Source organism: Antechinus flavipes, chromosome 3, assembly GCF_016432865.1.
Source record: "Antechinus flavipes isolate AdamAnt ecotype Samford, QLD, Australia chromosome 3, AdamAnt_v2, whole genome shotgun sequence".
NCBI classification, from domain to species: Eukaryota; Metazoa; Chordata; class Mammalia; order Dasyuromorphia; family Dasyuridae; genus Antechinus; species Antechinus flavipes.
Genome location: NC_067400.1, coordinates 619,907,161 through 619,932,131, shown reverse-complemented (window position 1 = coordinate 619,932,131; position 24,971 = coordinate 619,907,161). Strand labels below are relative to the sequence as shown.

General features: G+C 49.6%; 4 protein-coding genes across 7 annotated transcripts; all 4 read right to left on the bottom strand.

Moving 5' to 3' along the window:
• Window positions 1-22: 22 nt before the first annotated feature.
• Window positions 23-4,320, bottom strand: ETFB (electron transfer flavoprotein subunit beta). Its single transcript, XM_051989589.1, has 6 exons — window positions 4,206-4,320; window positions 2,991-3,149; window positions 2,759-2,917; window positions 2,360-2,422; window positions 1,309-1,467; window positions 23-225 (listed from the first exon to the last, which is right to left on the bottom strand). The coding sequence occupies exons 1-6, from the start codon at window positions 4,260-4,262 to the stop codon at window positions 55-57; spliced, it is 768 nt and encodes a 255-aa protein (XP_051845549.1). The 5' UTR covers window positions 4,263-4,320; the 3' UTR covers window positions 23-54.
• A 644-nt stretch (window positions 4,321-4,964) lies between these two features.
• On the bottom strand, window positions 4,965-7,159 carry CLDND2 (claudin domain containing 2). 2 transcript variants are annotated; one of them, XM_051989591.1, is made up of 5 exons: window positions 6,847-7,159; window positions 6,474-6,652; window positions 5,988-6,140; window positions 5,415-5,548; window positions 4,965-5,084 (listed from the first exon to the last, which is right to left on the bottom strand). In XM_051989591.1, exons 2-5 carry the CDS (start codon window positions 6,640-6,642, stop codon window positions 5,058-5,060), a joined length of 483 nt encoding a protein of 160 aa, XP_051845551.1. In that variant the 5' UTR covers window positions 6,643-6,652; window positions 6,847-7,159; the 3' UTR covers window positions 4,965-5,057. The 2 variants fall into 2 exon arrangements, with proteins under 2 accessions (XP_051845551.1, XP_051845550.1); XM_051989590.1 differs by having other exon boundaries at window positions 5,429-5,548; window positions 6,847-7,149.
• A 474-nt stretch (window positions 7,160-7,633) lies between these two features.
• Window positions 7,634-9,670, bottom strand: NKG7 (natural killer cell granule protein 7). The gene is made up of 4 exons (XM_051989592.1): window positions 8,413-9,670; window positions 8,178-8,333; window positions 7,949-8,083; window positions 7,634-7,742 (listed from the first exon to the last, which is right to left on the bottom strand). Exons 1-4 carry the CDS (start codon window positions 8,564-8,566, stop codon window positions 7,681-7,683), a joined length of 507 nt encoding a protein of 168 aa, XP_051845552.1. The 5' UTR covers window positions 8,567-9,670; the 3' UTR covers window positions 7,634-7,680.
• A 25-nt stretch (window positions 9,671-9,695) lies between these two features.
• On the bottom strand, window positions 9,696-24,902 carry LOC127556434 (uncharacterized). 3 transcript variants are annotated; one of them, XR_007952460.1, is made up of 7 exons: window positions 24,693-24,902; window positions 14,303-14,455; window positions 13,555-13,692; window positions 10,834-12,483; window positions 10,301-10,447; window positions 10,070-10,204; window positions 9,696-9,857 (listed from the first exon to the last, which is right to left on the bottom strand). XR_007952460.1 is itself a non-coding variant. In XM_051989588.1 (4 exons), the coding sequence occupies exons 1-4, from the start codon at window positions 24,898-24,900 to the stop codon at window positions 12,427-12,429; spliced, it is 552 nt and encodes a 183-aa protein (XP_051845548.1). In that variant the 5' UTR covers window positions 24,901-24,902; the 3' UTR covers window positions 12,328-12,426. The 3 variants fall into 3 exon arrangements, 1 of the variants encoding a protein (XP_051845548.1); XR_007952461.1 differs by lacking the exon at window positions 10,301-10,447; XM_051989588.1 differs by lacking the exons at window positions 9,696-9,857; window positions 10,070-10,204; window positions 10,301-10,447 and having other exon boundaries at window positions 12,328-12,483; window positions 13,559-13,692.
• Window positions 24,903-24,971: the final 69 nt, after the last annotated feature.

Genomic DNA, 24,971 nt, shown 5'->3' with positions numbered 1-24,971 from the left:
CGAGGCAGAGGAGGGAAAGGGGGAGGGTGCAACAAATTTATTGGGGGAAGGGGGTCAGACGTGCCCTGCCTCTTTCAGTTTGGCCACGAGGTCCTCGACGCTCTCCACCTTGAGCCCTGCGGTGCGCTGGGGCGGGTCCTCCACGCTGAGCACAGAAACCCGGGAGGAGGTGTCCACCCCCAGGTCCGCCGGCTTCATCATTTCAATCTTCTTCTTTTTGGCTTTCTGGAGGGAGAGGGAGAGGCAAAGTCGAGGCCTCGCCATTCCGGAAGGGGCAAGGGGGGCAAAAGCCCTTCCCCCACGTGGCTCCCAGCTCTCAGGGGCCCTTTCCAACTGGCAGGGGAGGAGGAGGGGGAGGGGGAGAAGAGAGCAAGCACTGGTACATCAGGAGCAATCAATACGGGGCTCCTGAAAGTGCCTTGGCCAATGGGGGACCAGTGATCCCCACTTCAAGGCCCTCCCGTGGATGAGAGGAACGGCCCAACGGCTTGGGGGGCCCCGACCAGAGCTCCGGGGCCACTTCCTGATGCCGTCGCCAGGGCCCCCAGCCAGCCATTTTTCAACATCACACTCCTCCTCAAGAGTGCAAAGGTCAATCCGGCCTCTGGCTGAGATGGACCCAACTCACAGTAGGGGGGGGGGGGGGGGGGGCAGGAAAGGGGAGGGGAGGAGAACAGGGAAGGAGAGGTGACTTTAAGCAGATGGCTTGGTGGACGGGGAAAGTCCAGAACCCAGATTCAAACCGTACTCCAGACTTCTTAGTGATTGGCCCCTAGCCTCTGGGACTCAATTTGCTCATCTGTAAAATGGGAACCCAAACAATACCTACCCCAGAGAGCTGCTCTGAGACACCAACAAGTGTTTTGTAACCGTTAGAGCTCTCATTAAGCCTAAAAATATGAGTTACTGCTAAAAGCAGGGAAGGGCAGCAGAGGGGTGGCCAAAAAGAGGGGGATTCTCCAGGATTCCTGGAGCTCAGGACGTGGTCCAACCATAAGCGCTATCCCCTGGGAGGCTGGAGGAAGCTGGATGATCACAGCCCGGGGGTGAGGATGACCTCCCCAGCCCTCAGGACTGTCTCAGGAGGAGGCTGGGAGGGGGGAGGGAGAAAGGGGAAGGTGTGACTGTGTATCTGTGTGTGTGTGTGTGTGTGTGTGTGTGTCTATGTGTGTGTGGGTGAGTCTGTGTGTGAACGTGTCTCTGGGTGTGTGTGGGTGGGTGTTTGCAAGCAGATCTGCAGGGACCCAGAAGGGCGGGGGCTGGGGCTGGCCCGGCCCCAGTATCTGGGAGTCTCCGGGCCCCGCTTACCATAATGTTGGGCAGGGTGGCGTATCGGGGCTCGTTCAGCCGCAGGTCAGCCGTCACCACGGCCGGCAGCTTGAGGCGCACTGTCTCAAGGCCGCCATCGACCTCTCGCTCTACTGTCAACTTGTCCCCCTCTACTGTAAGCTTTGAGGCAAATGTGCCCTGGAGAGAAGGCAACACATGAGTTACAAGAGCCCTGGGGGGAGGGGGGAGGAAGGAGGAAGCAATCTACAGGCTGGAGGGAGCTTGGGGGGAATACAGGCTGTCTGGAAGGAGCCTGGGGGGATACAGGCTGTCTGGAGGGAGCTTGGGGGGGGGGGATACAGACTGTCTGGAAGGAGCCTGGGGGGATACAGGCTGTCTGGAGGGAGCTTGGGGGGGATACAGACTGTCTGGAGGGAGCTTGGGGGGGATACAGACTGTCTGGAAGGAGCCTGGGGGGATACAGGCTGTCTGGAGGGAGCTTGGGGGGGGGGGGGATACAGGCTGTCTGGAAGGAGCTTGGGGGGGATACAGGCTGTCTGGAAGGAGCCTGGGGGGATACAGGCTGTCTGGAAGGAGCCTGGGGGGATACAGGCTGTCTGGAGGGAGCTTGGGGGGGGGGGGTTACAGGCTGTCTGGAAGGAGCTTGGGGGGGATACAGACTGTCTGGAGGGAGCCTGGGGGGATACAGGCTGTCTGGAGGGAGCCTGGGGGGATACAGGCTGTCTGGAGGGAGCCTGGGGGGATACAGACTGTCTGGAGGGAGCTTGGGGGGGATACAAGCTGTCTGGAAGGAGCCTGGGGGGGATACAGGCTGTCTGGAGGGAGCCTGGGGGGGATACAGGCTGTCTGGAGGGAGCTTGGGGGGGATACAGACTGTCTGGAGGGAGCTTGGGGGGGGATACAGACTGTCTGGAGGGAGTAGAGGGAGGGAAGAAAGTTCCATGGATCCAGAAGCTGCCTGAGACAGAAAAGGGAGCAGAGAGCTCCGAGGAGGCCTCAGGGCTGGAGTGGGGGAGCAGCACACAGATGTAAGGGACGTTCAGGGCCGCCCTCTCCCACATCTGCTCACCTGAGGCCAGTCCAGCATGGCGGCCGTCATCTGTCCGGTCTGATTACAATCATCATCGATGGCCTAGGAGGAGGGGAGATGTAGGGAATTGCCAGGGAAAAGGTAACTGGAGAGCATGGAAGCTAAGGGCGGGAAGGGGCTTCGGAAGTCAGCTTCCTGTCACAGACAGGGAAACGGAGGCCCAAGGAGGGAAGAGCTGGGCCCAGACCCACTGCTCCTGCCCGGGGTGGCTCCCACTGCGGTGCGGCCCAGGACAGGCCGTCCCTCACACCCGAGGCTGCCTGAAGATCCCTAATGGAGCCCTCGGAAAGGGGGCCGGGCGGGGAGGGAGGGAAGGAAGTGGGGCAAAGCTGAGGGGCAGAAGCGGCGGGGAAAGGCAAAGGCCGCCGGCTCTCCCACCTGTTTCCCCAGAAGCACGAGCCCCACTTTCTCTTTCTGGGCCAGGGCAGCCAGCACTCGGGAGACCTGGAGGGGTCCCAGCTTCTCCGCCTCGCCTTCGGACACCTCCACGTGGATGCCGCGGTCGGCACCCATGGCCAGAGCTGTGCGCAGGGTCTCCTGGGGGCGAGAGAGGGCCGGGGTCACTGCCAGCCGCCCTCCCGGCTCCGCCTCCCGGGCCCCAGATGCTCACCTGGCACTGCTTGGGGCCACAGCTGACGGCAATCACCTCCTGCAGCAGCTTCTTCTCCTTCAGGCGCACGGCCTCCTCCACCGCGATCTCGCAGAAGGGGTTCATGGAGTGCTTCACCCCATCTGTCACCACACCGCTCTTGTCCGGCTTCACGCGGATCTGGGGGTGGCAGGGTCAGGAGGTCGGCAGCCCCAGCTACCTGCTTCTGACCCCCACTTTGGGGGCCACTTCTCCAGGAAGCCTCCCTCACCACCCCTTGTCTGTCTCCTCTTCAGCGGGGAGTCCCTCCCGGGGTGACCTTCTCTCCCCCATACCCCAGAATGTTCTCTGCGGGGAGTGTGAGCCCCCTCCCCAGCACCCCAGAATGTTCTCTGCAGGGAGCGAGCCCCCTCCCCCATACCCCAGAATGTCCTCTGCGGGGAGTGTGAGCCCCCTCCCCCATACCCCAGAATGTTCTCTGCGGGGAGTGTGAGCCCCCTCCCCAGCACCCCAGAATGTTCTCTGCGGGGAGTGAGCCCCCTCCCCCATACCCCAGAATGTTCTCTGCAGGGAGTGAGCCCCCTCCCCAGAACCCCAGAATGTTCTCTGCGGGGAGTGTGAGCCCCCTCCCCAGCACCCCAGAATGTTCTCTGCAGGGAGTGAGCCCCCTCCCCCATACCCCAGAATGTCCTCTGCGGGGAGTGAGCCCCCTCCCCAGAACCCCAGAATGTTCTCTGCGGGGAGTGAGCCTCCTCCCCCATAATGTCCTCTGCAGGGAGTGAGCCCCCTCCCCAGCACCCCAGAATGTCCTCTGCAGGGAGTCCCTCCCAGGGAGATCCCTTTCCCGGCAAGTGCCTTCTCTAGGCCTCAGTTTCCTCCCGGGCCGGGATCGGACCAAGGGACCTCTAAGCACACCCCTTTGGAACCCCGCCCCTCCCCGCGCCACTGTGGGGGAGGGGCGGGGATTCTCGGACTCGTGGCTCACCCACGCAGAGCCTCTGTTCCAGCCAGCGGCAGGGAACAGGGCCCCCTCCTCTCACTCTAATCCGAAATCGGGGGACAGATTTGGAGAGTGAGCAGGGTGGGGAGACATGGAAGTTAAAAGTCAGCCCCTCGACCTTTGCCCTCGCTTGGCCGTGAGGTCACCCCGCGCGTTCACGCTCCTGGGTCAGGCAGGCGCGGTGGAGGGGAGGGGAGGAAGGGAGATGCGGCAGCGAGGTCAGAGGTCGCGCTCACCTTCACCGCATAGTCTATGACCCTCTTGATTCCCACCAGCGCGCGCAACTCCGCCATGTTGACGTTTCTGTCGCCGTCGGGCCTAACTCTGTGACCCCTTGGCCAGTACGAGCTCAGGTTCTCGAGCGCTCCGCCCTTACAGCTGTTCACCAACCAGAGACTGAGGCTGTCCCTAGGCTCCGCCCCTTGATTGCGGCCTTCACCAATCAGTAACCACTAATTCATCCGCCTCTCCTCTCCCGCCTCCAAAACTGCTCTGCCTCTTACCCAACACTCCTTCCTACACCGCCCCGCCACCCTTCGCCAATCAGAAACTGCATCATGATCTCGTTATGCCCTCTCTCAGCCCATTATCCAATCAGCAATCGAATATCTTGGAAGCTTGGGGAAGGCCGCGCGACCACGGACCAATGAAGGGAGGAGGTGTGTGCAGAAGGCGAGGTTTGGACGCCAAAGCGGGCAAAGGGCACACAGTTGGTAGAGTGGGCCTCCTGGAACCCCTCTCGTCTTTTCTCCAGACTCCGCATTCGTTGCGCATGTGCGGGAGCGAGTCCGGAAGAGAGGAGCGTGGAACTGGGAGAAAGGGCGAGCAGGGGTGGGACCTCGGAGGGGGGAAGGCGGGGCCACATGGAGAGGAGGGGGGCTCAGTGTTTTCCCTTTCCCCCTCCCCTTCCACAATTTAAGTCACTCCATCCCTTTCCCCCCTCCCCCATCAGGGGTTATCCGGGAAGGCTTCCTGGAGGAGGGAAATCCAGCAAGACAAGGGGAGGGAAGCGCCTTTATTAGTCTAGGTCCTCCCAGCAGCTCACAAGCACACAGGGAAACCGCTGATGGCGTCTGTGCTCTGCAGGATCATGTCCGCGAAGAGGAAGCAGAAGCCTAGGGGAGGGGGATAGGTCACTCAGTGGGAAGGCGACGGAGGGTCCTGAGGGTGGGGGTCCCGGGGAGGGGGCTGGGAGGGCTGAGGATCTCGGGTCTAGGTGGGCAGCTGGGGAGGGTGACTCGGAGGGAGGGATCCTGGGGAATCCCATGCAGGGTCGGAGTTCTAGCACTGCGTGTCTTTGGAGGAGCGATCTAAGTGACTGGAGAGTAGGACTGGGAGTCCCTGGCAGCCGAAGTGGGGGGGAGGGGAGGGGAGAGGAGGGGCCTTGGTGAATCTAAGAGAGGAAAGTGGGCGTCCCTGAGGCGGGTGGAAGGGCGTGTCTCCACCTGGACCTCGCTACCTGCGAGGATGGAGAAGGGCAGGGCCAGCCAGGCGGTGAAGTAGGACCAGGAGAAGAAGCTGTCCGCCTTCCACGCGTCCCGCGCAGTGTAGCCCACCATGCCTGCCAGCAGCAGCAGCGCTGCCCCCACCCCGACCCTTGCGTGAGCGGAGCTGGGGGGCCGAGGCACCCCGCGACTGCTCCAGACGGCTGCGGCCCCCGCCCGTCCCCTGGCCCCCCTACTTTGCTTGGTCTGGCTCCGCCCCCTCTCTTATGTTCTTGGTCTGGCTCCGCCCCCTCCCTAGGCCCGGGCTGGGTCGGTCCCTCTCCCGCGGCCTCCCATTTTAGCAGAGCGAGCTCCGTTCTCTCCTAATCCATCATTCTGAGGATGCGCTCCTGGCCCGGCCGGCCTCCGGCTTTGTCAGCCCGGGTGGGCCTTCATCTAACCTGAGCCTCCCTTTCCCTTCGCGCCTTCTCAAAAGGGAGGCTGGAGTTAGCCTCCCCGGCCTGAGCCCCCCTCCCTAGGCCTCCCCAGCCCTCTGGGCCCGGCCCCGCCCCCTGTCGGCTGGGAGCCTCTCACCGCTCAGGAAGAACACCAGGCAGGCGTTCCGACCCCGCGGGGGGATAAGGTTCCCGGTCCTGGATGCGAGCAGGACTCGAACGCCCAGCATGGAGGCCAAGAGGCCCGCGCCAGCGGCCAACACCACACAGGCCGCCGTGGCCGCCAGCATGGCTGGGGGAAAGAGGAGAGAGTGGAGGTGGCCGCAGAAACCCCTCCTGGGCCCCGCCCCACCCCAGAGGGGCCCTCGGTCCCGCTTTGTGCCTAAGAGGCTACGAGGAGGAAAGGAGGCCGCGTGATAGCCGGGCCCGTCCCCAGCCTCCGCCGTAACAGGCGGGGACCTGGTGGTGAGGATGTGGAGCAACTGAAGCAACTATTTGCTGTTGGAAGGGACGTGGGAGACCAGCCTGCGTGGTAACGGTTCAGGAAACCGGGCCCTGGGCCGGCAGGTCGGGGGACCCCCAGTTCTGGGCCCCTGGGGGAGGGGCGGGGCGGAGTGGCCCTCACTCTCGCAGGGGGAGTTGGTACAGTTCCTTCTTCGACAGAGTCTCCACAGCCCGTTGTGGCCATCGGAGAAGCGGCTCCAGAAGTCGGTGGAGGTGGCCAGCACGACCAGGACGTTGGCCAAGATGCCCAGGCACAGGCCGGCGCTCTGCAGGCTTCGCTTCACCCCCATCCAGGGGCCGCTGCAGGCAAGGGGGCGCGGCAGGACTGGGACTCCAGGCGTGGAAAGGGGCCCTTGTCCCCCGCTCCCTTCTTCCCCGGATCACCTCGGAGCCCTTCCCTCGGAAGGGAATCCTCTCCACATCCCGGGCCCCCCTCTGCCCGGCTCCCACCTGGCCCAGCCCCCACAGCCTGCCGTCCGAGGGGAGCTCCCCACCTGCGAGGCTCCCGCCTAGCTCCGCTAGCCTGCTCCTCAGGACGAGTCCCTTCATTTGAGGGAAGCCCCACACGGCTCCAGCACCTCCCGCCCGGGCTGGGGAGATGGAGGCTGAGTGGGGGAGGGGGCCGGGGTCTCTATGAGGAAGGAATTCCAGAACCTCCCCTATACCTCATTAAAGACACACACACGGTATTTTCCATGAGGAGAGGGAGCCCTCTCGGCTCAGTGATCGATGGGGGACTTAAGGAGACGTCTGGGGTCGTGGAGGACAAAAGTAAAGGCAGGAGGAGGGCAACAGAGGATAGTCTAAGGGCAGGAGTAGGGGAAAAATTGGGAGGGGAGGAGCAGCAGAATGGGAGGATGGGAAAGACCCAGAGAAAGGAAGGGGGGGGGGAGAGAAAGGAGGGGATTCAGGAAGACGATGGGGGAGAAGACAGAGACCTATGGAGTATTGGGAGAGAGGGACAAGGGGAGATTGGGAAGAGAAGACCCCGAGACCTATGGAGTATTGGGAGAAAGGGAGAAAGGGAGATTGGGAAACTGGTTGGAAGTAAAGAGCAGGACATGGAGCAGAGAAAAAGGAGGGAGGGAAGGTACTTGTGAATCCTAAAGTAGTGTTCTGGGGAGACAAGGAGTCAAGGAGAGTGGGAAAGGATATGTGGCTGGGAGAGGGGGAAAACGATTGAAGAGCGAAAAGATTGAGACATGACGGATTCCGAGACCCAAGCATCCAGGCAGAGCGTACAGTCAGGGTTAGGGTTGGGAGTAATGAGACACACATCAATCCAATGAGCAACTTTGGGTTTATTCATTGAATCTAGGACTGGATTCTCAAGCAGTTATCTCGTAGTTGGGCCGGGGAGCACTCCAGTGCACCACAAGGCTCAGGACCCCTGTTGTGGCAGAGAGGCGGGTTTCAGAGGAAGTTCCCCATGCCGATCTCCCCAGCGGCCCCCCCATGCCGCCTCGTGCACCCTTCCCCCATCCTCCCGATCCGAGGCTTCCCTTCAGAGGCCGCTCTGCCCAGTCTCCCCCTCTTCCTGGGATGGGAGGCCTCCGGTCCTCCACCCATTCCCCATATCTCACGTCTCCCACTCACCAGTGAAAAGGAAGAAGACGACAGAAATCCATCCCATGTAGAAGGACCAGGCAAAGGTCGTCTGAATCTGGGAATAACCCGACTCTTTACATCGCTCTCCAGTGTAAATCGCCATTCCCACTGTGCTGCAGAGGACTGTGGATGGGAGCTGTGAGGCCCTTTCCTCCCATCCCAACCTGCCAGTTCTCCCCTCCCCCTCTTCTCCCTCTCCCCCCCCCTGCCACCTCACCTGCAGCAAAGGCTGTGATGCAAAAAATCAGAGAGGCCAGGTGGCTGAAGCTGGGGTTGCAGAGGGATGGAGTGAGGAGGAGGATCAGACAGCAGATGGACAGCAGACCCCCCAGTGCAGCCAGGATAGTGAAGACTCTGGTGGCCAGGATGAAATCTGCAACGGGGGTTGGAGCATCTCAGCCCGTGTTCCCAGGCAGCCAGGCCCAAGGCCCAGAGGCTGCCGCCCCTCTTACCTTTCACAGACTCCCCGTCGGGATGCCACAGGCCGGAGTGAGCCTGGTGATTACGGCCTACGGAAGCGATCCAGTTATCAGTGCTCAGGGCGACCAGCAGCAGGGCCAGAGCAAGACTCCCGGAGAGCAGGGCGAGCACCCCGCAGAGCCGCATCCTTCACCTGGTCCTCAGGAACCGGAGGCGCCTTATTCTCACAAGGGGGCAGGGGCCCGGGGCCTCAGGCAGCCAAAGTCAGAGAAGAAAAGGGACTTCGGACAATAAAGATTTGGGATGACGGCCCGAATTCCTGGGAGGTCGGGGGGCCGGGAGCTGGGACCCGAGAAGTCGGAGGATCGGAGACCAAATGCTTGGGTTTCAGGAGGCGAGGAGGGGACTGAGACCTGGCCAAGCCAGCAGGAGGTTGGGGGATCCAAGCCTGGGCCCCGGAAGGGGAAGCGGTGGGGGCTTTCACACCAGATTGATGACTCAGATCATCTTTATGCTCCTTCCCCCAAACTTCACTCTGTCTGGGGCTGGTGGGGGCGGGGTGAGGCAAAAGGCAGGTAGGTATGGCCCATCCCTCCAGGTACTGAAGGTCAGGAGTTGAGGGGAGAGGCCTCTCCCTCCTGTTCCCTGAAAGGCAAGGAGGCTCCCCGAAGGAAGCACGAGCAGCTTTCAAACAATGGCCTTTTGGCCAGGATGTGGGTAGGAGGGGATGTGGCTGGTAACAGCAGAGGCTCGGCAGAACTGACTCACGGACCCCTTTCCTTTCTGTCCTGGGGAGGGGATGGGCTGACTAGATGCCGAGGTCCCTTAAGTGAAGGGAGGTTGGAGGCAGACACTTGGGGTCCCCAAAAGGGTTTGGCACAGAGAAGCCCACGACAATGGGGGGCTAGGATCTGGGGGCCAAAGGCATTGTGGGATAGACACCTTGACCCCAAGGGGATTGGGAAGCTTTGGGACCTGACCTGAGCTGAAACATCCAGGATAACCATGAAAGGTTCATTTTGTTTCCCAAAGACACAACTGGTTAGACTGTCCGTGGACATGGCTATTCACTGGTTTTATTTATATAAATGATTTCTTAGCTGGAAAACCAGATCCCCAGTGGGGCTTGGAGACTGTTTCAGGCCACTTCTTTTCCTTCTTCCCTTCCCACCATGCACAGAAACAGGCCAGCGGGTTCTTGGGAAGAATGGCAATGAGGAAGAAGGGGTCCTGGAGGCAAAATATTGTTAGAATGGAGACAAACTCAAGAGCCCCAGAGGCTTCACACACACACACACACACACACACACACACACACACACACACACACACACACAGCTGCAGGAGGTCCATCCCAGGACAAGGGAGCTGGGCTGTCTTCACACGGCCACCGACTTGCACTCTTGTATCGACATGACTCTAGATTGCTTTGCTGGCTTCACCCTGGTGGAGTGCTTCCTCACCAGTATCAGGGACCCTTTGAGAAAGAAGGCCTCTAAGTTTCCATTCTCATCCCCATCTCCAGACCCCCTCCACGCCCAGCCCAGCCCCATTCCCACACCCGTCTCCAAACTCACCCTTGTGGCCCTTTCCAATCCTCTCTCCATCTTCTGCCCACTCCCATCCTCCGCTTCCTTCCCAATCCCGTTCCTCGTCCCCAGCCCTTTTCAGCCCCTATCACCGGCTCACCATTCAGGAGGTAGAGGATGTAAGTGCCCCAGCCTAGGTAGAAGGCCCAGTCAAAATAAAGGAAATCAACGCGTCCCAACGCTGAAGTGCTGGTGGTCACCATGAAGATGCTTTGACCAAAAAGGCCCAGTAAGGCTGCGGGGAGAATCGGATGCGGTCACCGCCCCAGAACCAGCACGCGATCGGCCTCCCAGCACCTCGTGACCAAGACCCTGAGGCCCCGAATCTTACCAGTGACAAAGCTGCACAGGGCAGAGGAAAGGAAGAAGGAGGTCCTATCATTCACTACATTGATCAGCAGCAGGAAAATGTTCACAAGAGCCAAGATGCCAGTTACAATGGCTGAGCCCATCAGCACTTGAACTGCCTTAATTAAGACTGGAGAGAGGGAGTGATGGCAATGGCCATACACTCACACGCTCACACACACTCTTGCACACACACACACACTCTTAGACACTCACATTCACACACACACACCCCTTAAGTCCCCACAATCAGCTTCCTGTGTCTATTTGCTCACCCACAGAAAGAAACTTTCTCAGACTAACGGAACACACATCCTGTAAGCCCAAGGGTCCTTTTGACTCCCCTTCTCTGTCTTTATTCCCATCTCCACCTTCAGTCTCTACCCTCCATCTTGGTCCAACCTTCAGCCCCATCTTTATTCTCTCTTTATTCTTGACCCCATCCCTCTTCCCTACCTCCTTCGAAATCCTCATCCCCACTTCCTGCCCTCCATTCTTCTCCCTGTCCCCATGTACCTGACTTCACAAGGTTCTCACATATGTGATTCCCACAGGATTTCCATATGCCCACGTGGATACACTCTTGTTGAGACTTTTGTATCTTCAGCCAGTAGGGCAAGAACACGGTGAGGAGGAGAAGTATAAGGCAAAGGATGTTCAGGGCCATTTTGAAGGGCACCAATTCGTCTTTTTGGTTTAATGAACCCTTTTTCTTCATTTTCCACTAAAGGCTGAGAGGCTCCTGGGTACAAGGCAGGCAAAACCCAGCCCAGGACCGGGAGCCCGGACTATCCATCGGTCTGCCCTTATCCGGTTTTGCTTCCTCTCTTTATCCAGGCCCTAATATTTGTCTTCAGTTTCTTTTATTTCTGCCATAGTTATCTCCCATCTCTTTAGCTCCTTCCCAAGTCTTGATCTCTTCTTATCCCTTCAGGTCCCTCCTTGTCCCCTCAGATTTCTCCTCAGGTACAACAGTTGTGCTCCCCCTTCCAGGCTTTTCTGACCTTCCCCACTCCCTCCAGGGCCTCAACTGTCACAGAACCTTCCAAGATACCCAAGGCTGACATCACCACCCCCACCCCAGTGTACCGCAGAGGATGGGGGGTTATGTGGGGCTCGGAGTTAGAAATGGAGCTAACAGTAGGAAATAGGCATGAATTTGGGGGTGTGGTGAGTTGGCTATGGCTTGGGGAGGATAGTGGAATGGGAGTTAGACATGAGGGGAAAGATAAGAATATGGGTTAGAGGAGAGAGTGGGGGTGGACATCAGGTTGGAGTTAATGATCAAACTGGGACTGGGCTTAAAGATAGGGATGTGATGGAGGAGGGATACAGGTGGGGAGCGGAGTTAGAGATGGAGTCAGGAAACATAACGGAGATGGTGGAACACTGGTTCGGGAGGAAGTCTCAGGCTTTCTTTAATGACAACACAATGTAGGAAATAGACATTCATCTCTTTTTTATCCTTCTGTCTTCACACATCTTCATTTTCTGCTCCATCTGGCTTCCCCACAGTCCATACATATCCAGGCTCCTGTCTACACCAGGTCCTCAACAGGGCCAGAGATGGATCTCACAGAGGGCAAATCTTGGCTCGAGCTTGAGAGGGGAGTTATGAGGGAAAGGACAAAGGTTAGACACCTCCAGCAGCATCAGGATCCGCGGAGGACTCCTCCAGGAGGAGAATTGTGACCGTGGGGAGAGAGCAACGAGGAGAAGTGTCTGAGCTCTTGGGAGCAAGACTTTAGAGTTTTGTGTGACTTGAAGTACTTGGAACATCGGAAATCACAGAGGGAAGGGGATTCATAATGATTGGCTGAACCTTAAAGCCCATGGGATATGAAGAGGTTTTAAGGTTTTGGGAGACCCAAGGCTGCTCAGAGCTCCAGGATCTGTTAGACAGCTTGGCAATAGAAACTCTTTTAAAGAAGTGGGACTTCCTGAGACTTGAAGGTCGAGTTCTTTTGAACTTTGGGTGCAAGAAGACATCAAGACCTCTGGTGAGGGTGGTTTTGGTCTTTGTGCCGACAGATTTTTCAGTCATTCTGGAGGCTAAGAAATTTTTCAAACTCTTCGTGACGATTGTGTTTTCGGAAATCACCAGCTTCTCTAAAGGCTTTTTCTGGGAAGTGAGGAGATGAAGGTGATAATGGAAGATGATGGACCCTAGGGAAAAGAGAGGTCCCAGTTGTACTCCCCAGGAGAAGAAGGCAACTCGTTTCCTTTATTTTCTTGCCCTGGCCTCGGTGCTCCACCCCAAGATCTACTTGCATTCATTGTGGTCATTATATTCCCTGTCCATCTCTCTTCCTCTCCACCAATATTACCTGCCTGCTTCTTCCACCCCAGTCTATACTCTCAAAACCGTTGCCTCAATACGCTGTCCCCCCCCCTTTTTTTTTTTTTTTTTTGCTGCCTTCTGCCCTATATAATGGCATTTACATAGTACTAAAAGGTTTGTAAAGCAGTTTACAAATATCTTATTTGATCCTCAGAACGCTGGGAGGGAGTGCTGTTATCCCCATTTTACAGACAAGGAAACAAGTTGAATGGCTTCCCCAACCTGTTTAAAAGTGATGGGTGAAATCTGAACTCAGGACCCTTTCACTTCAGTTGCCCCTTAGCTGCCTCTGCATGGTTTACACTATCCCTTCTACCCTCCTTCGCTACTTCCTCCTGCTTATTCTTTCTCTGACAGCTCCCTCCTCCCTCCCTTTATTTATTTGCTGAGGCAGTTGGGGTTAAGTGACTTGTCCAGGGTCACCCAGCTAGGAAGAGTTCAGTGTCTGAGGCCCGATTTGAACTCAGATCCTCCTGATTTCAGGGCAGGTGCTCTATCCACTGGGCCCCCCAGCTGCCTCCTTTCTCCCTTTATATCCCATGTAGGTAGTCTTCCCTACCTCCCAACAGCAGCCTGAGTCAAAGGCTTCACACCTCTCATTCTTCCATCTTTCTACAGCTTCTCCCACTTCATGGCCTTCCCTTTCATTCCTCCTCATTCATCCCCTTTACCTTCTCCACTCCCTTTGCCAGCCTCCCCTTTTCTCCGTGGTCCCCTCCTCCACAGGGGTCTCCTGCCATTGGAAATCTTCCTTTTCTCTGCCTCAACAAGCTCGCCTTCCCTTTTTCCTCCTCCCTCGGCCGCTTCTCCTCCTCCATTCCCCTTCCCCTCTTCTCCTGACCCATCCGCGTCCCTCCCCTTCTTCCCCGGCTCCGGCGCTCGCTCCCCGGCCGCACCGACCACGATGTAGATCACCGAGGACGTCAGGAGCAAGTAGGAGGGCCAGCTGAGCCACATATCGAACAGCCGAAGGAGGAACTTGAGCTGAGTCAACAGGAGGTGGAAGAATATGAAGGCGAGAAACTTGACCAAACCTGCGGAGCGGCGGGGTGGGAAGTCAGGACCGGGGGGGCAGCGGGGTGGGTGGTAGGGGCTCGGGAGGGGCAGCGGGGTGGGTGGTAGGGGCTCGGGAGGGGCAGCGGGGTGGGTGGCACGGGCTCGGGGGGGGGCAGCGGGGTGGGTGGCACGGGCTGGGGGGGCAGCGGGGTGGGTGACACGGGCTCGGGAGGGGCAGCGGGGTGGGTGGCACAGGCTGGGGGGGCAGCGGGGTGGGTGACACGGGCTCGGGAGGGGCAGCGGGGTGGGAAGTCAGGACGGGGGGGGCAGCGGGGTGGGTGACACGGGCTCGGGGGGGGGCAGCGCGGTGGGTGGCACGGGCTGGGGGGGGCAACGCGGTGGGTGACACGGGCTCGGGGGGGGGCAGCGGGGTGGGTGGCACGGGCTCGGGAGGGGCAGCGGGGTGGGTGGCACGGGCTCGGGAGGGGTAGCGGGGTGGGTGACACGGGCTCGGGAGGGGCTTGGGTGTGGAGGTGCCGGGCTGCAAGCAACCTGGCAGAGAAGGGGGGCGAGGAAAGGGAGGGGGCCGCGGCTCCGCCCACATCCCCCAGGACTCCCGGAGCCCGTCTCCCCGGGCCCGGGACGCACCGTTTGCCAGACAAAGGATGCTCGTGAAGAAGGGCATGGTCTCTGGCAGCGAGCTGGACAGCAGTCCCAAGATGTGGGCCAGCACGCTTATGCCCAGAGGCATAGACAGGACCAGGGATACCACCAGACACACGCGACAGGCTTCGGCTTGTCCTGGACGGGAGGGGAAGGCGGCAGGCGGAGAGAGCCTCAGGAGGGGGGGCCGGGGCCCGGGAGGAGGGAGAAGGGGGGGGACCCGAGACGAAAGGGAGCAGGGGTGGGCCAGGGGCCGCATTGGAGGCTGCGCTTTTGGAGGTGAAAACGGCATGAAAAGGAGGGGAAAGTTCGGAGGCAGGAGGAGAGAGTCCAGAAAGAAGAATTGCTGTTTTAAAAGTAAAATGAGTTCCCCGGGGGGAAAAGTAAAACTCTGCTAGTGAGAGACCTCAACTTTCTCCTCTCAGAGCCAGACAGCCTTCAACAAAATAAGGAGGTGAAGAGAATTGTGGAAAAGTTAGAATGCTAGATCTCTGGAGAAAACTGAATGGAGCAAGGAACACGTATGGGAGCTTTACAAAAATTGGCCGTCTATTAGGACGTTCAAAACCTTATCATTAAGTGCAGAAAAGCAGAAATATTCCCCGCAGCCTTTCCGGATCATAATGCAATAAAATAAGAAGAAACCATGGAAACATTCAAATTAATTGGGGACTAAACTAATCGGAAAGTGAATGGGGACTAACTTAGCTCATCTGAAAGAATGAAGGGGCTAAAGAACAACTTGTAAAAACAATCATTAAAATGATTTAAAAAAAAAAAAAAAAGAATCAGACAAAACCTGGAATGTAACAAAAGCAGTAATCACAGGAAAACGTATATCTCTAAATCCTTACATCAATAAAATGTTAATCAAATAGTAAATGCGTCCGTTCCAGATGATGCAATAAAATAAGAAATCGTGAAAATACATTGAAATTAATGGGGGACTGAACTAATCTGAAAGAATGAGTGGATTAAAGAAGAAATCATACCTGGCCCTTCTCAACAATGAGATTATTCAGGCCAGTTCCAAAGACTTTGTGATCTACACCCAGAGAGAGGACTGTGAGGACCGAGTATGGCTCAACTGGCATTTGCACTTCTTTTGTTGTTGTTTGCTTGAGTCTTTTTGTTTTATATATAAAGCTTTTTTTATTTTCAAAATATATGCATGGATAATTTGACAACATTGACCCTTGCATAGCCTTGTGTTTCACATTTCCTCCTCCTCCCCCCCCCTTCCTTAGATGGCAAGTAATTTAATATATATTAAACATGTTGAAATATACGTTAAATGCAATATAATAAGCATATTTATACAATTCTCTTGCTGCACAAGAGAAATCAGGTCATACAAAGTCAATGAGTAAGAAAACAAAATGCACGTGAACAACAAAAAGAGTGTGAATGCTATGTTGGGATCCACATTCAGTTCCCAAAGTCCTCTCTCTGGGCACACATGGCTCTCTCCATCACAAAGACCATTGGAACTGGCATCAATCATCTCATTGTTGGAAAGAGCCACATTCATTAGAATTGATCATCATGTAATCTTAACTGTTGCCATGTACAATGATCTCCTGGTTCTGCTCATTTCCCTCAGCATCAGTTCATGTAAGTCTCTCCAGACCTCTCTGAAATCATCCTGCTGGTCATTTCTTACAGAACAATAAAATTCCATAATATTCATATACCACAATTTATCCAGCCATTCTCTACCTGAATGAGCATCCACTCAGTTTTCAGTTTCTAGCCACTACAAACAGGGCCACCACAAACATTTTGGCACATACAGGTCCCTTTCCCTTCTTTAGTATCTCTTTGGGGTATAAGCCCAGTATTAACACTGCTGGATCAAAGTTTGATAACTTTTTGGGCATAATTCTAAATCGCTCTCCACAATGGTTGGATCACTTCACAACTCCACCAACAATGCATCAGTGTCCCCGTTTTCCCGCATCCCCTCCAACATTCATCATCTTAGCCAATCTGAGAGGTGTGTAGTGGTATCTCAGAGTTGTCTTAATTTGCATTTCTCTGATCAATAGTGATTTGGAACACCTTCTCATATGATTAGAAATATTTTTAATTTCTTCATCTCAAAATTCATATCCTTTGACCATTTATCAACTGGATAAAGGGTTGGTGAATTTTTTTCTCATTTTTTTAATCTGATTTTTCTTGTGCAGGAAGATAATTGTATAAATATTTGCCTATATTAGATTTACATATATATTTTTTTTTCTCCCCTGAGGCAATTGGGGTTAAGTTACTTACCAGAGTCACATAGCTAGGAAGTGTTAAGCGACACTTAACTTCAAGGTCAAGTTCAAGTCAAGGCAGACTTGAACTCAAGTTAGGAGATTTCAAGGCTGGTCCTCTATCTACTTCACTATCTAGGTGCCCTAATTTACATATAGTTTTACCATGTTTAACATATATTGGGTTATTTGCCATCTAGAGGAGAGGGTGGAAGGGGAGGGGGAATTAGAACACAAGGTTTTGAAAGGGTTGATGATTAAAAATTATCCTTGCATCTGTTTTGAAAAGAGAAAGCTTCAATTAAAAAAATGAACAAGTCATAGAAACAATAAGGAAAATGAGACAAAATAGCAAAACCAATGGAATGCAACAAAAGCACTAATCAGAGGAAAACATATCTCTAAATGATTACATCAATAAAATGTAAAAAGAGTAGACCAAGTTATATGTGCAACATTTTAAAAAAGTTCAAAAAAATTAGATATAAAAAAAATTTTTTAAGAAAAAAGGACAAAGTAAAATCCCCAACTAAACCAAATTGCAAATCATAAAAATCAAAAGTGAAATTAATAAAAATGAGTATAAAAATCATTGAATAAATAAAAGTAGAAATAAGTTTTATAAAATAAACCATTGGTTAATAGGATTTAAAAAGAGAAAGAAACCAAATCTCTAGTATCAAGAATGAAAAGGTGGACTATACCACTAATAAAGGTGACATCAAAGCAATTGTTGCTTTGTCCAGTTATAAACATTTAAAGTAAAATGAAAAAATACTTATGAAAATGATAAACCATTTAGATTAACACAAGAGAAAATAGAATATGCAAACAAACCTATTTTAGAAAAATAAATTGAATAGATCATAAATGAATTTCCAAGAAAAAAAGAAGCATCAGGACCATTTGGATGTACAAGTGAACTTCACCAAACAAGTAAATATCTCCATGTAGTTCTGCTGAAACAGCAAGCAAGTTTGGCTGAAGCAGCCAAAACCACAGGAACTTTCATCTCCCAGACAATGTGGGGAGTTGCAGGTCAGAGTCTGGGAAGATTGAAGAACCTCTGCTGATAAGGAATAGGCTCTGGGTGAGAAGGGCTGAGCACATGCCTGATGAATGGAGTCATAGTAGGGGCAGGGATACTTACAAGAGGGTAGAGTTCTTGGTTTTGGATTCCAAGCCAAAGGGCTGAATTGAAGGAACACCTGAAGCCAGAAGCACCATCCCCACTCTTCACCCCAGGACTAGAAATGATTACACTAACAAGCTATCTTTTTTTTTTTTTAAATGAGCAGGCAAAGGAGAAAGAACCCAACTACAGAAAGTTATTCTGAGAGTAAAGAAGACAAGGATTCATCTTCAAAAGAGGACAAAGAAGTAAAAAACAAGCCTCTCCAATCCCAAAGAGTAACATTAAATAGTTATCTATCCAAAGAAGAATTCAAAAAAGACTTTTAAATCAAATGAGAGACATTAAGGAAAAACTATAATAATCCAAGAAGATTATGAAAAGTCAATCAACTAGAAATGGAGACCCATGATTTCTAAGAAGAAAATGATTCTTCAAAAATTTGAATTGGACAAGGAGAAAACTATGAAGTTATGACAGATCAGGAAATGATTAAAAATATATATAAATAATGAAAAAATAGAAATGTAGGGCATCTCATAAGAAAAACAACGCATCTAGAGAAGCTATCAAGAGGAGAAAAAAATAATTGGACTACCACCTACAAGTTATGACCAAACAAAAAAGAATCTTGAAACAATCATACAAGAAAAAATTCAAGAGAATTATCTTGAAGTGATAGAACAAGAGGGGAAAGTAGAAATAGGAAAAAAAAAACAATCGTTACCTCAAAGATAGGAAAACAAGGAAAACATACAGAATATCATTGCTAAATTTAGAAAGCCTCCAGATCAAAGATAAGATTTTACAAGCAATAAAAAATTCAAATATACTGGACATATAATTAGAATCCTATAAGACTTACCAGTGGCTACAATAAAAGACTTCAAGTCCTGAAATACTATATATCAACAATCAAAAGAACTAGAGTTGCAGCTGAATTATGTCCAGCAAAATTAAGTATAATATTCAATGAAAAAAAGGAACAGATTTTCAGGATTTTGTTGCAAACAAACCTGAACTCAGTAGAAAATTTGATATATTAGAGCTAATATCAAAGACTAATTTCAAGGGGCTCAATAAGGGCAAACCATTTTATACATGGAAATGTATTCCCTATGTCTAAGATTGTCATTAATAATTGGTTAGTCCAAAAGAAATACTGGAATAGAGCTGAATATGACTCTAAAAAGCAAAATCATGCTCCTTTTTGCTGTGGCCACTCCAGAAAAACATATATCCAGCTCCTCCTTCAGTAAACTGGTCTTCGTTTGCCAGCTTGGTTTTCCTCCAGCCTGCCATTTGGAAGCGATACCTGTTGAATCCTCTCACAACAAAGAGCTGTTCTTTCGGGTCTTCTGAATTTTGTATTGTCTATAAATGTGCACACACTCCATGTGCCAATGGGGAGCAGAATCAACTCAAATATATAAAGGACTTTGTCGAATTTATACAAATGCAAGTTGTTCTCCAATTGATAAATGCTTAAAGAATGTGATAAATCTTTGTGTTATCTTTATAAAAATAACAAAATTATATAGAATAATTTTAAATGCTCTGAATGATTGATTAGAGAAATGCAAAATAAAACAACTTTAAGATATTATCTCACAACCTATCAGTTTGGCTAAAATGCTAGAAGGGGAAAATGAGAAATTTTTGGGGAGATGGGAAAAAATTAGGGCATTAATCCACTGTTGGTGGAACCGTAAAGTGATGTAACCATTTTGAAGAGGAATCTGAATTCCAAAGAATTATAAAGCCATGTATACCCTTTGACCCAGCAATACTATTTTAGCTCTGCTTCCCAAGGTGACTAGAGAAAAAGGGCAAGAACTTACATATTCTGAAATATTTATAGTAGCTTTCTTTGTGGTAGTAAAGACCTGGAAATTGGGGTGACATTGATCAATTGGACAATGGCTAACCAAGTTGTGGTGTAGGTGATTATGATGGAGTATTACTGTACTGTAAGAACTAATGAGTAAGTTGATTTTAGAAAAAAACACGGAAAGATTTGCATGAAATAATGAAGAGTGAAATGAGCAGAACCCAAGAGAAAATTGTATACAATAACAGCAATATTGTTCAAAAAAAGTTTATGAATTACTAAGCTATGGTGCATATTATAATACTCAAATGAACCACAAAGGATCTATGAAAAAAGATGCTATTCACTCCAGAGAAGGAGCTAATAAATAGAAGCATGCATAGAATGTTTTTTTTTTTAAGAAGTCCTCTGAACAGGTTTTACACACACACACACACACACACACACACACACACAAACACACACACACACCCCTCTAGCTATCTTTTTATATTTATATATAATGTGCGTGCCAAATGGTAGCTTTCTCTAGTATGAAGTGGGAAAGGAAACAGGTAGTTCAGAACTTAAAATGTAACCAAAAAGAGAATCTTTGGAAAAAAATAAAAATAGGCAAAGAAGGCGCCTATCAAATTATTTTAAAAATACAAACATGGAACTAAAAATACTTAAGCCCCAAAGAGCCAAAACAGAGAAAGAAAACTATAGACCAATTTCCCTAATGAAGATTGCTGCAAAAAAATTTTTAAATAAATTGGTAGCCAAGGAATTACAGCAAAATATCACAAGAATCATACATTATGACCTGATAGGATTTATGCCAGGAATTCGGGGCTGATTCAATATTAGAAAAACTATCAGCATAGGTGACTATATCAATAACAAAACCAATAGCAATTATGTGATCATCTCAAGAGATGCAAAAGTTTTAGACAAAATATAACTCCCATTGCTATTAAAAAAAAACCCTAGAGATCATATGAACTAATGGATCTTCTTTAAAGTAACATATATCTAAAACCAGCAAGTATTACCTGTAATGGGGATAAGCTAGAAAGACTTCTCAATAAGAGCAGGATTGAAGTAAGGATACCCATTATTCCCACAATTATTCAATATTGTTACTATAAATGTATTGTTACTATAAATGAAGGAATTAAAATAGGCAGTGAACAAACAAAACTATGACTCTTTGCAAATGATATGATGGTAAACTTAATAATCAACTAAAAAACTAGTTGAAATAATTAACAACTTTGCCAAGTTTCAGGATATAAAGAAAACTCACATAAATGAACATCAGCATGTCTTCATATTGACAACAGAGTCCATCAGCAAGAAATACAAAGAGAAATTCCATTTTAAATAGAGGTAGACTGTTCGAATACACGGAAGAACTGTTGGAATACACGGAAGCCACCTGACAATGGCTGACCTCTCTCCTCTTCCCTCTGCCTCCAATTTATCTCATTCCCAATCTGCAACACCTGTGTCAGCAAAGGCTGCCCTGTGACTCCTTCAGATGCTATGATCCACAGCTGTGGAGGCTCTTGGAGAACTGATCTGTCCCTTAACAGTAGACAATATAAAATACTTGGATATCTACATGCTAAGATAAATCCAGGGACTATAAAAACACAATTACAGAGTACTTTTCACACAGATAAAATCAGATCTAAACAATCAGAAAAAAATAGCTTATGGATGGGTTGAGCCAGTATAATAAAAATAACAATTTTACTCAAATTAAATTATGTATACAGTGCCATGCCAATTGAACTACATAATAAAATTCATCTGGAAGAACAAAAGGTGAAGAATATCAAGAAAATTAATGGGGGGAAATGTGAAAGAAGATGTCCTATCCATACTAATAATCATAGAGTGGTGAATCAGTGGCATAGATCAGGTATAGAATACACAGTAGTCAATGATCACAATAATGTAGTATTTGAAAAACAGAAAGATCCAAGCTTTGGGGACAAGAATTCTCTATTCGATAAAATTCAGGGAAAATTGTTAAATAATTTGACAGAAACTAGGTATAGACTAACATGTTACACCGTGTCCCAAGATAAGGTCAAAATTGGTACAGGGCTTAGATAGAAAGAGTGAGATCATAGGAAAATCAGGGGAGCATGGAATAGTTTATCAGATCTATGGACAAGGAAAGAACTTATTACTAAACAAGAGATAGAATTATGAGATGTAAAATGAATAATTTTAATATTAAATTTAAAGGGTTTGCACAAACAAAATCAGTACAGCCAAAATTAGAAGAAAAGCTGAAAGCCGGAGGTGAGGGGGAATTTATAGCAAATGTCTCTGATATAGGCCTCGTTGCTCAAATATTTAATGGAACAGAATCAAATATATAAGAAAATAAGTCATTCCTCAAATGATATGTGGTCAAATGATACAAACAGGCAGTTTTCAGAGGAAGAAATCCAAATCAATGATGATTAGAAAAATATATGTTAAAACAACTCCAAGTACCTCACATCTATCAGGTTGACTGATGTGACAGAAAAACAAACTGACAAATATTGGAGGGCATGTAGGAAAATTGGAACACTAATACTCCATTGGTAGAATTGTGAACTGATCCAACTATTCTGAAGAGCAATTTGGAACTAGGAGCAAAGGACTATAAAATTGTGCATGTCCTTTGACCAGAAATAGCAATATAAATTCTATATGTGAAAGATATTTTTAAATATTATTTTGTAAAAATAAAATAAATATTATTTTGTTTTTCCAAATACATTCAAAGATAATTTTCAACATTCATCCTTGCACATCCCTCTTTTATGATTTCCTTGGGATACAGACCCAGTAATGACACTGCTGGGTCAAAGGGTATGCCCAGTTTTATAGACCTTTGAGTTTTAAAGCCCTTTGGAGAGCTCCAAATTGCTCTTCAGAATGATTGTATCCTTTCACAATTCCACCAACAATGCATTAGTGTCTCAATTTTCTGACATCCCCTCCAACTTTTATCATGACCTTTTCTTTAGCCAATTTGAAAGGTGTGAAGTGATAGATCAGAGTTGTTTTAATTTGCATTTCTCTAATCAAAAGTGATTTAGAATACTTTTTCACATGACAAGAAATGGCTTTAATTTCTTCTTTGCAAAATGTTTATTCATATTCCCCAAACATATTTTTTAAAGGGAAAAGAACCAATTTATACAAAAAATGTATAGAAGCTCTTTTTGTGGTAACAAAGAATTGTAATTTGGGTAATGGCTGAACAAGTTTTGATGTATGTTTGTAATGGAATATTATTCTGCTATAAGAAATGGTGAATGAGATGATTTCAGAAAAACCTAGGAAAACTTAGATGAACTCATACAAAGTGAATTAAGCAAAACTAAGAGAACATTGTACATAGTAACAGTAACTCTGTGTGATGACTAACTATAATTGACTTAGCTTTTCTCAGCAAAACAATGAGCCAAAACATATTCATAGTGAAAAATGCTATACACATCCAGAATAAGAACTTGTGTGTGCAGAACAAAGCAAACTATTTTTCGCTTTAGTTTTTTATGTTTTATGTTTTTCGATCTGTGTTTTCTCTCACAAACATAACCAATATGGATATATGAACCACTGAAAGCTGTGTGACTTTGTGCTGACAAGTCACTTAACCTCTTTCAGCCTTAAGTTTTCCCAACTATAAAATGGGGGATAATAATGACAATTCCCTTCAAAGTTGTTGTGAAAATCAAATGAGATAATACTCGGAAAGCACTAAGCATAGTGCCTGGCACATAGTAGGTGCTTAATCAATGTTTGCTTCCCTCATTTAGATTTCAACCTAGTCATGGCAAGGAGATAACCCAGGGTTCCTCAAAAGACTCAAGTGAAAAAATAAAAGCTCTCAATTGGTGGTTAGAGTGGAAAGTCTTGGAGTTAGGAAGAACTGAATTGGAAACTTGCCTCAGACATTTCTCATCTGTAAAATGGGAATAAAAATAACCTCTCGATCCCCCAGATCTCATGTTTTGAGAATGAACGAGATCATATGTGGAAAGCACTTTGGATACCTTAAAACACTACATCAATGTGAGCTATTATTGACATAATACGTTAATTATATCAAGTACAAACATACCAATATAATTAATATATCAATAAAACAACTAGTTAAGTATTAATTATATGATTACTCATCAATGCTAATTCACTAGAATAATAGAAATATAATGAATACCTCTTAATTATATCAATATTGTCAACATAACAAGAATAATCATCATGATGATTCATCTAATGATCTCTTACTAAGTTCTGAGGATCTCACCCCTAGGTTGGCTACGGGTGGTGAAATCCTAAGGACAGGGGCTGGATTTTTCCCCTTTCTTTATATTCCCAGAAATCCCTGACACATAGTAAATGTTTACTAAATGCACGCTGAGAACTCTAGAATGATTGGGCAGAGTTAAACCAACTCGGTCAAAATGGGAGCATCGGCTGTAGACGTGCTGTTTGACCATTTGTCACGAGATGGTTTTTTGGTTTCATTTTGTTTGCTTCCCTAGCGCTGAGCGTAAGGCCCTGTAGACCACAAGCCCTCCATAAATGTCTGTGGAATTGAATTGAATTGTCCTCCAAGTCTCTCTACCTTTTACACACAAGCCAGGTTGCCAAAAGGTTAAATCCTGGTCTGTTCTTTGCCCAGAGTTGATGAGGATCAACTAGGGTTAGGGAAGAGATAAAGGTTAATCTTACTGAGTAAAACCAAAGGGGATGGTGGGAGTTGATGAGGGGGGCCCGACCGAGGGATCAGGTTCGGGGATGCTGGAAGGGAAGGGGGTCAGAGGTTAGGAAGCAGGAGCGAGGAGTTATTGATCAGGCGTCCAGCCACTAGTGTCAGGTAGGAAAGGGGAAGCGCCGTTTGGAAGGGCAGGGACTAGCACTCATCCCACGCCGCCTGGTGCTGCAGGTTCCCAGTCACCCATCCCAGGGGCGATGTTGAAAGCTGGACCACATCCGTCACTAGTTAAAGAGTCCGGGCCCAGAGATGGCTGACACACGGGGGAGAGGGGAGGAGAGGGGTCATACCCCCGAGGTCACAGGTTGGGACTGGGGGGAGAAGGAAGCCCAGAGCGCAGCGCGGGAGGCGAGGCGGGGTCGGGGCCTTACCGATGTGCTTGATGACCTTACACTGCTTCCTCACGCATATGACCCATGGGTTGGCCATCACCAAGGCCTCGTATTCATAGTTATAGAAGAAAGCCCAGGAGGGGTTAAAGAAGATGACGCCCAGGATGGTGATACTTTTGATGAAAAGCAATGCCGGGATGGTGGAGATGAAGTTGCAACGCAGCTTGGCCAGTTTAGCCATGATCATGATTCCACAGCTCCTGGGAGACTCCTTCAACTGCCACGGAACGCTTTTCCCCAGCCCCCCCCCCCTTCGAG

What these genes read in the sequence shown, in the direction of transcription:
- ETFB (XM_051989589.1), bottom strand. Translation starts at nt 4,262, where the DNA reads ATGGCGGAGTTGCGCGCGCTGGTGGGAATCAAGAGGGTCATAGACTAT. An exon ending in CCATGCTGGACTGGCCTCAG is followed by an intron (nt 1,468 to 2,359) that starts GTGAGCAGATGT and finishes CCTTCTCTCCAG; the next exon opens with GGCACATTTGCCTCAAAGCT. An exon ending in CCACCCTGCCCAACATTATG is followed by an intron (nt 226 to 1,308) that starts GTAAGCGGGGCC and finishes CTCTCCCTCCAG; the next exon opens with AAAGCCAAAAAGAAGAAGAT.
- CLDND2 (XM_051989590.1), bottom strand. Translation starts at nt 6,642, where the DNA reads ATGGGGGTGAAGCGAAGCCTGCAGAGCGCCGGCCTGTGCCTGGGCATC. An exon ending in TACCAACTCCCCCTGCGAGA is followed by an intron (nt 6,141 to 6,473) that starts GTGAGGGCCACT and finishes TCTTTCCCCCAG; the next exon opens with CCATGCTGGCGGCCACGGCG. An exon ending in GCCCTTCTCCATCCTCGCAG is followed by an intron (nt 5,085 to 5,428) that starts GTAGCGAGGTCC and finishes CCCCTCCCCTAG; the next exon opens with GCTTCTGCTTCCTCTTCGCG.
- NKG7 (XM_051989592.1), bottom strand. Translation starts at nt 8,566, where the DNA reads ATGCGGCTCTGCGGGGTGCTCGCCCTGCTCTCCGGGAGTCTTGCTCTG. An exon ending in CGACGGGGAGTCTGTGAAAG is followed by an intron (nt 8,334 to 8,412) that starts GTAAGAGGGGCG and finishes CCCCCGTTGCAG; the next exon opens with ATTTCATCCTGGCCACCAGA. An exon ending in CGTCTTCTTCCTTTTCACTG is followed by an intron (nt 7,743 to 7,948) that starts GTGAGTGGGAGA and finishes CTGCCACAACAG; the next exon opens with GGGTCCTGAGCCTTGTGGTG.
- LOC127556434 (XM_051989588.1), bottom strand. Translation starts at nt 24,900, where the DNA reads ATGATCATGGCTAAACTGGCCAAGCTGCGTTGCAACTTCATCTCCACC. An exon ending in TAAGGTCATCAAGCACATCG is followed by an intron (nt 14,456 to 24,692) that starts GTAAGGCCCCGA and finishes CCTCCCGTCCAG; the next exon opens with GACAAGCCGAAGCCTGTCGC. An exon ending in CATCCTTTGTCTGGCAAACG is followed by an intron (nt 13,693 to 14,302) that starts GTGCGTCCCGGG and finishes GCCGCTCCGCAG; the next exon opens with GTTTGGTCAAGTTTCTCGCC.